Source organism: Seriola aureovittata, chromosome 3 (assembly GCF_021018895.1).
Source record: "Seriola aureovittata isolate HTS-2021-v1 ecotype China chromosome 3, ASM2101889v1, whole genome shotgun sequence".
In the NCBI taxonomy this organism is placed as follows: Eukaryota; Metazoa; Chordata; class Actinopteri; order Carangiformes; family Carangidae; genus Seriola; species Seriola aureovittata.
In genome coordinates, this window is record NC_079366.1 from 4,909,431 (window position 1) to 4,922,992 (window position 13,562).

The following is a 13,562-nucleotide window of genomic DNA, read 5'->3' on the forward strand; positions in this document are numbered from 1 at the left end:
CGCCATGCGGAGAAGTAGACATTTATAATGGCAAAACTGAGCTTGACATTGCAGCATTAATCCTGCTGAAGATTTTTTTTGAGAGTCAGAAAGGGGTTGCAGCCAATTGCAGATCTACACTAGTAAAAGCACGTACAAAAGGAGAAGCGAGAAGAAGCAGCAGGGCGGACGAGCGGTTGTCAAGACTCTCCCGCACTAAAAGGTCACAAGTTCATTCCCTCAAAGTCAGAGTGCCATTCACAAGTTACAAGTCACCGAATCTCTGCAGCTAGGTTTTTCTACCTTAAAGCAGCAGCGATCATACTAACTACCTTTTAGCCAGATGCTGGTATGATGTGAAGTTGCAAGCTCATCGGTTAAAATGACTCAATTATGCAACAAGTTCATGGATTATTCATCAACCTTAGCTGATCGTCAACATGTGGTAAACAAACATCACGTTAACGCAGGAGGCCACATGCTTTATCTGCTGACAAGCTTTCCACAAAATGTGAAATGCAAAACTCCGGGAAAAAGGAGGGTAATCGTTTCTACCAGCTGCTCAACGCCACGCTGGGAAACAGCTTGCTCTCCTGTTTCAACCGGCTTTCCTTCACTTCCTCCGCCATTAATTGGCTGTAAAGTGAGTCAACTGAGCAAACAAATTAGTGCATGTACACAGTGGTAGGATACAGGAGTGAAAACTGATGATGGCTCAGAAAAACCTCTGAATGGTCCTGTTTAATTGATGAAGGAGACTCTAAGGGAGGGAAATTGGACGATTCTGGCTTCTCGAGTCATAATCTCCACTCATGACTCTCTAAAGAAGTGGGCACTGCCTTCCCAAAGTCCATTAAAACAGTAATGGACTTTGTATGGTAATGTTTTTTATTTGCACCTTCTTGACAGGTGAAAGCTTGAAGAACAAAATAAAAAATTATGAATCATCTTTTCTCCTGCAACTTTCAGGCTACAGTCAAAAGAAGACTGGACACACTAGAATAACACAAATTAAAAAAAAAGAATGACCTGCGACTTTCATCCCAGCATCACACAGCAAGAGGGGGCTATTAAAAAAGCATTTAAAGGTTTCATCATCTGAGAGGCAAGTAAATTTTAATTAGCTGCTGACCTTGTTCGCTTTGTTACAAATCAATAACATTTGACATTTAAAATCCTAATTAAAAGTGCTGAATTCCCAGTTAGGCTGATGTTAACACTTGTGAACCTGGGATGAATGCTCTCTGATTAAGTCGTTTCTAACCAGCTCCATCTATGATAACTCATTAATTTTAGAGAGTAAGGCATTTAAAGGTGTTTAGGTTGTCGTTCCTTTTTAAATGTCAGACTGTTCTGCACCATTTTTCTCAGGTGTACAGACAGCACAGGTAGAGCTTGATCCTTTATTGATGTTTTCATGCCAGAATATAACTGTATGAACATTGATGACACTGCTACCACATGCCACTGTGACGCAATTGGTCTTGGCACACAGCTTATGATCTAGGTGTATAACCAAAGGCATAACAAAGTGTGTGATGTCATCCCAGATTAATTTAGTTCAGTATTATTCAGCAGAAATGTTTTTAAGTCAAGTTCAAGTCAAGACTCAAGCCAGCAGATGCAGGTCAAGTCCCAAGTCGAGAGAGATAGTTTAACGTCAAGTCTTAAATGAGTTGATGGAAATTACAGTCAAGTGAAGTGAAAAAAGTCCAAGTCAAGTCTCAAGTCAGTCAAGACAATTAAGGCTTCAATCAGTCCACGTCTCACGTCAGTTCGTGAAAAGTTCAAGCCAAGTATGGAGTCAACTGAGAGAAACCCAAGTGTCTTTATTTTAACTGGCGCAGTTTTTCTGGCCTTTACGCCACTCACTGCTCATGTGACACGGCTACGCCAACCATTGTGACTGGAGTCAGTGAGTGAGATATACACACACGGTGGGAGACGACGACGCAGACATAAGTGGTTAGAAGTGGGAAAGACAGAGATAAGGACGTGTTAGAGCTGTTCAATTGTTAAGATGTGTTGAGATTATTTATAATAAAAATGTCTCAGACTGTTAGCTCAGTTTGGGAGTTAACCATAAAAAAGAAAAATGGAAAGTCAAGCTACATTTTTTTATTTAATTTTGTAAAATTAAGCACTTTATTATAATTTTTCAAAAGCCCTCTGTTATGTAGTTATTACAGCTACTATTTTCCTTGAAATGATAAAAGAGCATATACCTGCTATTAATATATTATCATATTATTATATATTGCGAAGGTGATCAATTGAAAAAAGTCAAGTCTCAAGTCGATCACGATAACTCCAAGTCAAGGGACAAGTCACAGGAGATAAGCTCAAATCTTAAATCAATCAACAGAAGTCCAAGTCAAGTCACAAGTCTTGATTTGAGAATTACAAGTCAGTTGAGAACATTTCAGGTCTCTAGTCAATAAAACTGACCAATGAAATGACATGGCATTTTAACATTTTCTTTTCAAAGCTGTGTTAATCATACTTTTCACATGGCTGAGACCAGTGCAGAAGATGAATCATCATATTTAAGCTCTGTGGCTGTGGACCATCTCTTTCATCTTATCTAACTGGTCAAAACTAGAGGCCTCAATGTTTTTTGATTCAAGTCGAGTCTTGAGGCAGTTAAGTCTTATGTGAAGTCCTCATTTTTCTCAATTAGGTCTGACTCAAGTCGGTGTGTCCCCTCGTTGTGAGAGTCACACCACACGACCACTGAAGGCAACACGGGTCAGGGGCAGGTGCAGTGCGTGATTAAATCGCCTCTCTTTCTGTTGCAGTCGTAACCTCGAGATATATTGTGGCTTGGAAATCTGTTTGCTCCCGTATGTTGGCTGTCAGAGCACTAATTTTAATGAATATGACACCACTCTTTTGCTCAGCTGACTTCAGGTCTGCAGGTACACAGAAACTAAAACTACAGAGGCGTGTTGCAGAGCCACACAGACAGTGCGGTGCATTAGCCGGCAGAGGAGAAGTCTATTTCGTTATATTGTAAATCAAGTCCTGTTGTTTTTTATTGCAGCCCAGCAGGGAGTCTTATTGCAGAGATGCTGCTTGTCTGAAGGTAACTGAGGGGACAATTGGTGTTGGTGGTGGGAAACACAAGAAATTTTGCCTCAGGGTTAGGATGGGTGGTGCACTATAGTGGTTATTATGGCTCCTTAAGTTACGGCAGCCTCTTTGCTCAGCTCTGCTCTGCCAGGCCTGCGGGAGTCATTGGCCCTTAATTGCATTTGCACAAAAGTAATGGCCTTTTGGAGGGAGAAAATGCCAGTAGGAGGGTGGGGTTTGTGTGTGTGTGTGTGTGTGTGTGTGTCTGTGTGTGTGTGCTGGAAACGGATCTTTTTCACAGCATTACCATGTGGTGAAAAAGAACTGACAAACGCATACAGAGACAAATAAGCCTATTATAAGACTCCCATTATATTACACTCTAGGAAATTAGTTGATACTCATCTTAAAAATGACTTATAATGAGTGCAGTAGTAGCAGTAAAAAAAAAAAAAAAAAAGAGCATAAAATCTTGGGTTCTCAACATTGTAAGCAACAAGAGTAAAACAGCTCTAACAGTAATCCCTTGAACATTTGTGTAGGGTAGTGATTTACACTCACAGTTATTGGTGGGTACAGTGGTTAATCTGTGCGCCGGATCATAGAAATGAACATTCTGATTAACAGCTGATGAGTTGTGGGTGGGTGAAATAATATATAATGTATGAGGAAAATATTAATTATATTCTCTGAAATGTGAACTTATTTTAAGCTTCATTTTTCATCGGGCACGAATTAGACTCTGTGTTTGAACTGCTGAACTGAACTCATATTTTATTATTTAGTTTGGCCAAACATTATGAGCTTTAAAATTGTTTGTGTTCGGGAAGTAGCAGTGAAATTGAGGAATTGTAGTTTGAATAGATTTAAAATGTCAGACTGTGCTCAGGCTATTGTAGAAGTGGCCTACTTGTTGCCATTTTCATTTGACCAGAAAAGGACAATTTTAACTTAATAAATGTTTGTTTATTTAAAACCAGCCTACTTCACAGTAATGTGTAATTTGGGATATGTGAAATCCCACTGAGAAATAATGATAATGTGTGATCAGGTGCAATTTTAAGTTGATTTGTTCGAGTGGGTGGTGGGTGGATTATTTAAGCATACATGCAGATTCGGATGACATCAGAGCCGATCTGCGCATCACTAGCGTAAAGGTTAAGACGCGTTGTTTTTGAAAATCAAACTCCAGTTGCTTTAAAGACTCAAACACAGCTATACCTTGTACGCTATGCTGTTAAGGACCTTCATGGCCAGATCCGACACCTCAGGAAACGGGTCTGCGGCGAGATGCAGCAGCACTCTCCAGATCTGAGTGTAAACACTGTTGAAGGACACACCTGGAACAGACACACAAAGCAAAGAGGTTCAACAGATTAACATATTTTTTAAATAAAACTGGATTTTATTGGCAAAGTTTTACACATATATACAGGAAATGAATACACCCATCAGCACATACGCCTCACTCTGGTGTAACTCATCACTCCTTTCAAAGTTCATTACCACAGCTAACTGCTAAATGGTTATGCACAATCATCTCATTAGCATCATGCTACCCACACCGGTCATTTTCCTCTCCTCCAGTTGTTGGATGTGTTGAGGTGGCAGAGGGAAAATGACCTCCAGTGTCAGGTAATGTAGATCGTTAATCAACTCTCTCACACTAACACTCTCACACTCACACACACACACACACACACACACACACACACACACACACACACACACACACACACACACACACAGACACACACACACACACACTACAAGCAGCTGGCTCTGCTCATCCATGGGAGCTTCACTGCTGTCAACTGTGGCTGTTATCATACATACAAATGAAGGACGTCGCTCTGATTGTCAGGTGGTTTTGTTCATCTTTTCTTATCTTCAGCATTTGTGATGAAAGGTGACGGTTTCCTCGATTTCACTCGAGTTCATCATTATTTGCACTTGTGACTTTTAACCCTCCTCTTCCCGCCTGTTTGCTCATTTACCATCCTCTCCATCTCTCCCCTGTCATCGTCTTAAGTCACTTCTTCCCGACGTCAGTTTGTTTGCCTCAACCTGCCAGTCACACTTCTCTTTGTGTTAGCAACAACCTCCTTGTCCTCCACACATTCTCCCCTCATTTTGGGCTTTTACTTTCTTCAGCATGTTGCCTCTGCAGTGCACCGAGCCTCCCTCACTGCTGCTGCGCCTTTTCTGCTGTCTCCCTTTAAATGTCCCTTTGTCTGTCAGTTTCAATCTGTCGTCTTTCTCTTCTCCCTCTGTGTCCGCCGTGGGGACCCGGAGCGGTAATAGTGTCCAACTGTTTCTGTTTCTCATTTTGCTCCCATTTTTTTGGCTTCTCCCTCTTATTCCCTTCTTCACTGATCTTTCCATCCATGCAGGTGGTCCTGTAAACTTTACCTTTTATTTCATATCTTTTTTTTTTTTTTTTTTCATCTCCCTACACCCTTGCCCTATTTCCCACTTTTCCAAGAGCTCTGCATCTGCAGTCTCCTTGGGGTGTTGTGGGGAAGTGAGAATGACTGAAGCCTGGACCTTCTTAAAGCTCAGAGTCCTCTCCTGAGAGCGCCGATTCAAAGATAGGAGACATAAAGGGATGATTCCGAGAATGGATAGGAGGAGGATGGAAGGCTACAGCTAGGGGAAGAAAAAAGGATAAAAGGACACAGGACAAGGAGGAATCTGGAAAAGGTGAGGAGCAGAGGGGACATGAGGAGTAAAGATGGAAAGAAAAAAACAGACGAGGAGGAATAAGATATTTCTGTGTGCTGTGAGGTATGTCAGAGATGGGTCAAAAAGGCAAAAAGAGCTGAAGGAGGAACAAAGAGAAAGAAAAAGAAGGAAAGGGAAGGGGGGGAAAGGGGAAAGAGATGAAAGGATAGAAAGGAGAAAGGAGAAAGAGCGAGTGAGGGAGAAAAAGTGGTTGAGGGAGCTAAAGAGGTGATCAGGCTGTAGCCCGCAGGGCAGGGTATGATTAGTGACAGCTAGCCAGTGTGCTAGCTACTGCAGTAAACAGCCTGTTGATAAATGTGATAATGTTGCTCTCCCATTTAACTGCTGTGCTACATTACAGGCGCACACAAATTACCACTGCACCGCCTGAACGTAGTCCACATGAGGGAACCCGGCGCTGGATATCGCTCACTGGCCGCTGCACCAGGGCCTCGTCCTGACTCGTCATTTGAAGACTCGTGCAGAGAGAAATGGATGTAGAGTAGTAAAGATGTTAACTATTGGCTAAATGAACCGCTGCATCACTGTTTTATGGCTTCCTCAATCTGGCAGATAACATAAAATATTTTTTAACACTGCATAGTGATTTTTTGGAGCTTTAAATGGTCCAGGTATAAAAGTGCAACAGTACATTTGAAAGCAGAGAGGAAGTTCCTCTATCAGGCGGATTTTTAAATATATTTAACAGGGAGATGTTCACAGTGTAAGTGGCACCAAATCATATCTGTGATGCTCTTTAAATGGGAGAGTGTAAAAGTGAATCTAAGCCCTTGATGTGACAAAATATAAATGTCATTGCAGATACAGAAAATGTCTCAGTTAGGCTCAGTGTTACCGTAAACCCCTTTAACTGGCATTTTAGTCCAGAGTAAAATATCTCATCAACTCTTGGGAGGAAGAAATTAGGTACAGACATTCATGGTCCCCAGAGGATGAATCCTACTGACTTTAGTGATGCCCTGACCTTTGATTGAGCGTTACAATGAGCTTTACACTCTTCCTTTTGACTTACAGTAAATATCGATAACTATTGGATACATAGCTGTGAAATTTGGTACAGTTACTTAAAGTCCCCTGAGTACAAATGGCTGTGATGGCTTGGCCATGTGCTTTGTAAGAAGGCCAATCCATCTCAAATAGTGTGAAGCTCTAGGGAGCTCACTGTGGCCTTATGTGTGGCCCCGACAGCGGGCGAAGCGGGGAGTAGAGCAGAAGAGGAAGCACAGTAAATCACAGGATCATTCATGATGACTTTGGTGATCCACTGGATATTAATCTAATGCATCAGCTGGTAAAAATGTTCACTTACTCAGTGGAAATAACTTGACATGTACAAGGTGAATTGGTACAAAATTTGTTATGAACAGTCATGTTCCTCACAGGATTAATCCCTAATTATATTGGTGATCTACTAACTTTCATCTAGCACAACCAGCGGGTCGAAATGTTTAATTATACTATGAAATATTTAAACATCGATCTGTTAACTTTCCATCCTGTGCCATCATCAGGTCAAAATTTCAATTTGTTCAATACAGTGGTTAATAAACAAGACTAAAGGCATTGCCTTAGACTTAGCTGCACTTTGTATTTAGTGCTAATTAGCAAAAGTATCAGTGTGTATTTGTGACACCAAAAACACAGCATTCTGTCTATCAAACTTGAAAGTAAGATCAGTTGCTTTCCAACATTAAAACTTTGCACTTAAACAAAAATAGTTTCTGCACATAAATAAAATAAGTTTAAGAAAAACAGATGTGCACTGTGCCTCTCTAGTCTCTGCAGGTTTTGTGACAGGAACACGAGCCTGTCAGCAGCGTCTGGTTTCAGGGATGCCCTGTGGCGTGTCGCAGTCTTACCACTGGTGCTAAACACCCTCTCAGAAGGGAACTCACGGCTGGGACAGATGTCGTTTTTGCCAAATGGCTGAGCTTTGGGAACATTGAGTTATGAGAGGAAGGCCTGAGCATAGCGACATGCACCGACAAGGCAGCCGTTGCAACAGTGGCTGTGTGTGCACCAATTAGCAAGGGAGAAAGCACTGCACAGCTTTCCTGTTCAAATGTGGTCAGTTAAGACGGTAACCTGCCAATATTACGCATATTCAATACAAAGAATATAGTCGCTTCTTATGTCTTCTATAAAATACTATCAAATATATAAATATCTTCAATATTCTGCCCAGGCTGCTACAGTATAGTAGGATTTGTACAAATTACAGTGTGAGGAGGAAAGACAAATACAGAAAAGAATGAATGTAAATCAATAAATCACTGACTCCCACACAGTTGCGTTATCCTGCTGGTTTCCTGCAGGCCAGTGTCCAGCAGCTGCTGCATTTAGCATTTATGGTTTTAATATGTTCTAAACTGCTGTATTATAATCATCAGACCACTTTACCTCTTAACATGTTCTTTGTTAGCTTGCAGTGTTAAAACATGGATGTGATGGGAATGTACGCCAAAGAGACAGAAACAAGTTAATATATTTTTCAGGCGAGATGAAAAACGAAGCCCCAAAGCTCTTATGAAAACAACTTCAAACCAAACAAAAGACAGAAGCAAATGAGTAAACAATGAAAAGAGTCAAAATGACAAGTGAAGCCTCTGCTGACTTAGATAACTGAATCTAAGTGACAACAGGAACGTAAATGCCAACATCTGAGCTCAAGTCTGTATTTCAACCTTTTTTCTTTATGCTCCTGAATATCGCTGCCAAACTCAATTCATCTGCTCTTCCCTGCTTGTTTATACATGCAGCTCTATGCGATGTGGGAGTTATAAACACGCGTGCGGGGAGGCTGGGGCTCTTTTCAGCCATGGCAGAGGCACAGCTCAGTGGGCAGGGGGCCAATATGTCTTTTAACCTGTTTACATGAGGACCTCATGCCAGTATTAATGGCCCACAAGCAGCTTGAAAAAGGTTTAATCGAACAATGAATGCTAAATTTGTCAGATAAAAGGGTAATGAGAGGAAGTGTTGCGCCAGACTGTTTTTATTTCATCAAACATTCATTTCCAAGTGTTGGGTGTCCCATGGTAGCTGTGACCTAAAAATAAAAATCCTACTAGAGCAGTTGGCTGATAGGGCAGAGTTTTAGTTTGACTTTAATTTACTCTGCATTATTTGATAAGATGAGCTGATACATCTAGCATGAAGGGAAAGAGGACGGGCAAAATATTTCATCACCTTTAGCTACCGCTTTGTGTGAGAGAGCGAAAGTGTGTACACGGCTTAAAAAAGCGTGTCCATGAGTGTGATTCCATCCAGATTTACACAACAGATTGTGTTAAATGTTAAATTTAACAGCAGAGGAAATTGGGCTGTTTCCTCAGAGGACCAATAAGAGGCTGAGCAGAGCTTGACTGAGCCAGTTTCACTTAAAATAAGGTCCCATTCATTTAAGGAACAAATCAAAGAAAACATGCTGAAGAGGGTATTTCATTATAGTGCCTGTACCTACTTTCATGCCAAGTCAAATTCACTGTTCTCCAGGGCTCAGTTTCACGTTTCCATTCGATTTTCTGTTTCAACTCGTTTTCCGAAATGAAAAAAAAAAGGAAAAAGCACAGAAAAAGGAAAGAAAAAGGAAAAGCACAAAGTAGGGCGTGACAGGGGGGCTGGGAGATTACAAGAAGTTTGCAACTTGAAATGCCACAATAACAAGCAGAGAAAGAAAAAAGGGGATTCCCCAGTTTCACTTTCCCTTTTTCCCAGGGGGGGGCGGGGCTGAGGAGTGAGTTAATGGTTCTCCTGCTCGCACACAAACTGGCTGTCAGGATGCATGGTAGAGCCCGCCCATCACATGAGAGCACTGGTGAGTGAGTGTACCAGGAAAGGCACTTTAACAGCCTCAGGTGGCTCACAAGGTCTAACCCACCCCCCTCCCCACTGTCCTTTACACATCTGCAAACCTTCTTCACACTCGTTCTATTCTTAGACTGGGAGCTTTTCCTTCTGTCCCTGCCGTCGTCTGAGGGGTTTCACCCTCTCTAAGGATGGCCTGAGGTCTCTCTCTGGCACCATCACATTTTCCTGGTCACATTAGCTTACTGTTCACAGAACAGACTCATAATGCAAAGTCAATATTATGATGACATAATTAATAAAAAAATAGCTGTTTAATTTTAAAATAAAATCCTCACAGTTTCAAAAACCACACAGCCTCTATACAATGGCTTTAGGCTTAATGGTAAAATTGATTAAGGTTGCTGTCTCACTTAAAGCTGCATTAATTAGCTTTTTGGCCACTTGGGGGCAGAACTCTACAAACACACATTGGACATACTAAGGCATTATAAAGTTGATAAGGATAACATGTTAGCAAACACTCGGCTGTTTAAACATCCAGCCCTCACAAAGCAGACTTAGCATGAGCTAAAAGACTATAAAACAGAAAAGTTTGGAGGTAAATTAGATAGGCCCAGTCAAGCTACAGCCCAACTAACAAGCTATTACCTATGAGGGAGTTGAGCGAAGAATACGAGGAGACCCGTCGCATTTTGTCGATGGTCTCGAAGGACAGGATGTACTCATCGTTGTCGGGGCTCCCCAGGGTGCTGCTGGCGCTGCTGCTGGTGCTCAGGTTACCAGGAGAGAAGGCCGCCGGTCCACCTGAATGAAGGCAAACACACGTACACACGAAAGCATTAGATCCAATCGGCGAAAAAATGAGCATTATAAATGCAATATCGGCTGAAGCAGAAGAACAAGTGGCTCTTATTTTGTTTAGAAAGCACTTTAGCTGCTGTAAAAAGTGCTATATAAAACATCTTTATTACAGTTATTATTGTTGTAAAAAGACAAAAACAAGGCCAACAGCCCAATCAAAAACAAATAAAGTGTGAGATGTGTAAGCAGTCCTTACACTGGAAGGCAACAATCCAACACGAGAACTTGCTCATAACTTTATTTCAGCTGTCAGGCTCAGTCATCTCCTGCTGTAGCTCTGCTTATCACCAAACATTACTCTGACTTATACAAACCCAAACGCCATGCATTCTCCACGCTGACTGCGGGCTGAAATGTGGAAATGGAGATTGGTAGAGAATGGAAATACGCTCTGCTCTTATTGATGATAAACACCACTGCATATTGGAATAAGCAGTGAGAGTGTGAATCAGAAATAGTGTCAGCAGTAGGTTATGCACTCCACCAAGTGCCAGTGATTTAGTGCCACTCAGGGCTTATGCATTACTCAGGCTGGCAGTGGTAGACAGAGGGCGGGCCGTTAGCTTTGGCTGTCTGAATCACTGAGAAGTGACAACCAGGAGTGAAGAGCTTAGTTTGGGTAGCAGGTCATGTCATTATAGCCTCAATAATAAACAAAATTATTTAGCTAAATATTAAGCTTGTGATTATTATTATGATTCTGTTTAGGAACAAAATTGTTTTATTTCAGTTGAACATTATGAGTTGGTTGTTAAACTTCTCTCTTTTACATTTTACTACATAAACTGAGAACTGGAACTGGAAGAAAACCCTCTAAGAGTGAGTCAATACATCTTTTAACATTTTATTTCATTTTATTTTTTAATTTAGTTTAAATCACAGATTAGTGAAGTAAAAAATAAAGTATAAATATCACTTTTTCATTGAAGTTTTTCCTTTGTTTCGTTATCTTTCAGTGTTTGCATTTGTAGCAACTAGTCATTGTTTTAAGAGATGTTATAGATCTATAGGAAAACAACATAATATACTACAACAGCTCAGTTAGCTGGGCATCTATGAGAGTAGTGAGTGTGTCCCAGTCTAAACCCTCCCTGTTACAACTTTTTGAGCTCATTCTCAACAGGCCTGTAGTTCAGCACCATGGACAGCTCCCACAGGCAGACAGTGAGACCTGAAGTTCTTAAGCACTGATATGGGCTGAGCTGAGACAAAGGAGCGCAGCAGCATGTGTGTTGTCCCTGTTTCCACTCCCCTTGTTCGTGGTAAATTATTAAACAAATATTAAGTAAAATCCAAGACCCACTCGTTCCTGAGTCTGTATCACGTTGGTGCTGAAAGCTGGGGTGGAACTATGAGGTAACGATTTTGTAAGCCCAAGTATGGGAAATATACAGTATATAAACACGCAAAACAAAATAAGCCTCCAGTTTACTTTGATGCAGTTGGTGAGTTTTGTTTCTGACAGGGGTCTGCGCACATTCTCGCGGACATGGGCAGATTAAGAAAATTCACGTCACATGCATCCACACAGAGCTGGAACCACGAACTGTCCTTTAGACTGTGACGCAGAGGAACCATGGCCAAGATTAGAAGTGTAGTTTGTGCAGCAGCTACAAAACCTGTGGCCAATATCTTTAACTCCACAAAGCAGAACCCAACATTAAGTTATTACAATATTAACGGTCAAAGTTTATTCAAAAAGAAATTACTTTCATGTACTATGATAGATAGCTTGGATTCAGCAGTGCTAAAACTAAAAGCAGGATAATTTGAACCCTGCGATGAAAACACGAAAATAAGTAACTGAAAATAGACATGAGCCACACATGGAGTCTGAGGCGACAATAGACCTTAATTTAAGTAAAGTTTAACCCACCCAGAGTACTACTGCTTCACCCCCTGATGCTGTGAGTGTCACTTTATATGGAGTCATATCACATAGTGAAGTAATGGTGGATTGGTTTGGTAAGGAGCCAAAGTCCTGGAGCATAATTTTGGAAGCCGAAAACTATATAAAGCTTGTTATACAACTAACCTGTGCAGTTGTAGTAAATGGTCTGTGTGTGTTCTGGCATCTATCCACAACACTCACAGATGTAAGTGGAGCATCATGACAAGGATGATGACAATTTTCTGTTTACTTGTGCATGTGAGAGCTGGGTTGGGATGAATATCAACACTGCACAAACTGAACTATTATCTCTGTTTGGCAAACTGCTCACAACCTCTCTGCTGCTTGTGAAGCCTCTCATTAATGCTTACTGAGCTGCACTCAGGAATAGCAATGATAGAATGAGGAAGTTAGCCTGAGGTCAGTTGCATCCACAGTCCACAGCTGATGCAGTGGAAGAAAACCTGATAAAAATCTTCCACTGGTCTCTCCTTGGATTCATAGCTTCCACCCAGCTCACTTCTTTGTCTTAATTCGTTCCCTCGTCAGTGCACTGTCTCCTACCCTCTTCATTGAGATTGAGGTTCTGCAGGCTCTTGTTCAGATTGCGGGCAGTAGTAGCAGCTCGGATGTTGGTGTAGGAGTTGACCGATCGCAGGCGTGGGATGGCCGGGCTGTCCCTCACTGGAGTCAGGTTACCAGGCTCTGGACAGAAAAACAGTATACGCATCAGCTGGTACAATGAAAAACACTTCCTGATCAGATTGGATTCATTCAAGGGAGGTACTCCTCTCTCAGTACTCAAAACTTTTTAATACTTTTCAAACCGACCTTCAAAACGATTGAAAACTATTGAGAATTTTAATATAAGGCCCCAATTACTTCTATGGACACTTTATTATCATTAAATACAATAACTAAGGGTTTAACTGCCAGATTAATTCGTTTGTCTATTGATATATCAAAAGCACAATGGGAACAAGACCTGACATTTTTGAACAAGACGTCCTTGAAATCCTTGAACAAGAGCATGACTCCGCTCCCTGGTCTACAAATATTTTCTTTAACTGAATTTCACTGAAAAACTCAAACCCCCTTCTCCTGCCAAGTGGTTGAGTAGTATCAACATCTTTAATTCTCTCTTTATGAATATAGTTCCTGTGGCTTATTATGTTACATTTTAAATATAATATTGTAGCCTGTT

General features: G+C 41.2%; 1 protein-coding gene across 3 annotated transcripts in view; it reads right to left on the reverse strand.

Annotated features, from left to right (window-relative positions):
• Positions 1-13,562, reverse strand: part of rptor (regulatory associated protein of MTOR, complex 1) — a 183,136-nt gene that overhangs the window by 32,146 nt on the left and 137,428 nt on the right. For all 3 annotated transcript variants that reach the window (XM_056371167.1, XM_056371166.1, XM_056371165.1), the window contains exons 20-22: positions 12,923-13,063; positions 10,255-10,410; positions 4,273-4,391 (exon numbers count right to left, since the gene is read on the reverse strand). In XM_056371167.1, the coding sequence (XP_056227142.1) occupies positions 4,273-4,391; positions 10,255-10,410; positions 12,923-13,063 (416 nt within the window). The remainder of the gene's footprint in view (positions 1-4,272; positions 4,392-10,254; positions 10,411-12,922; positions 13,064-13,562) is intronic.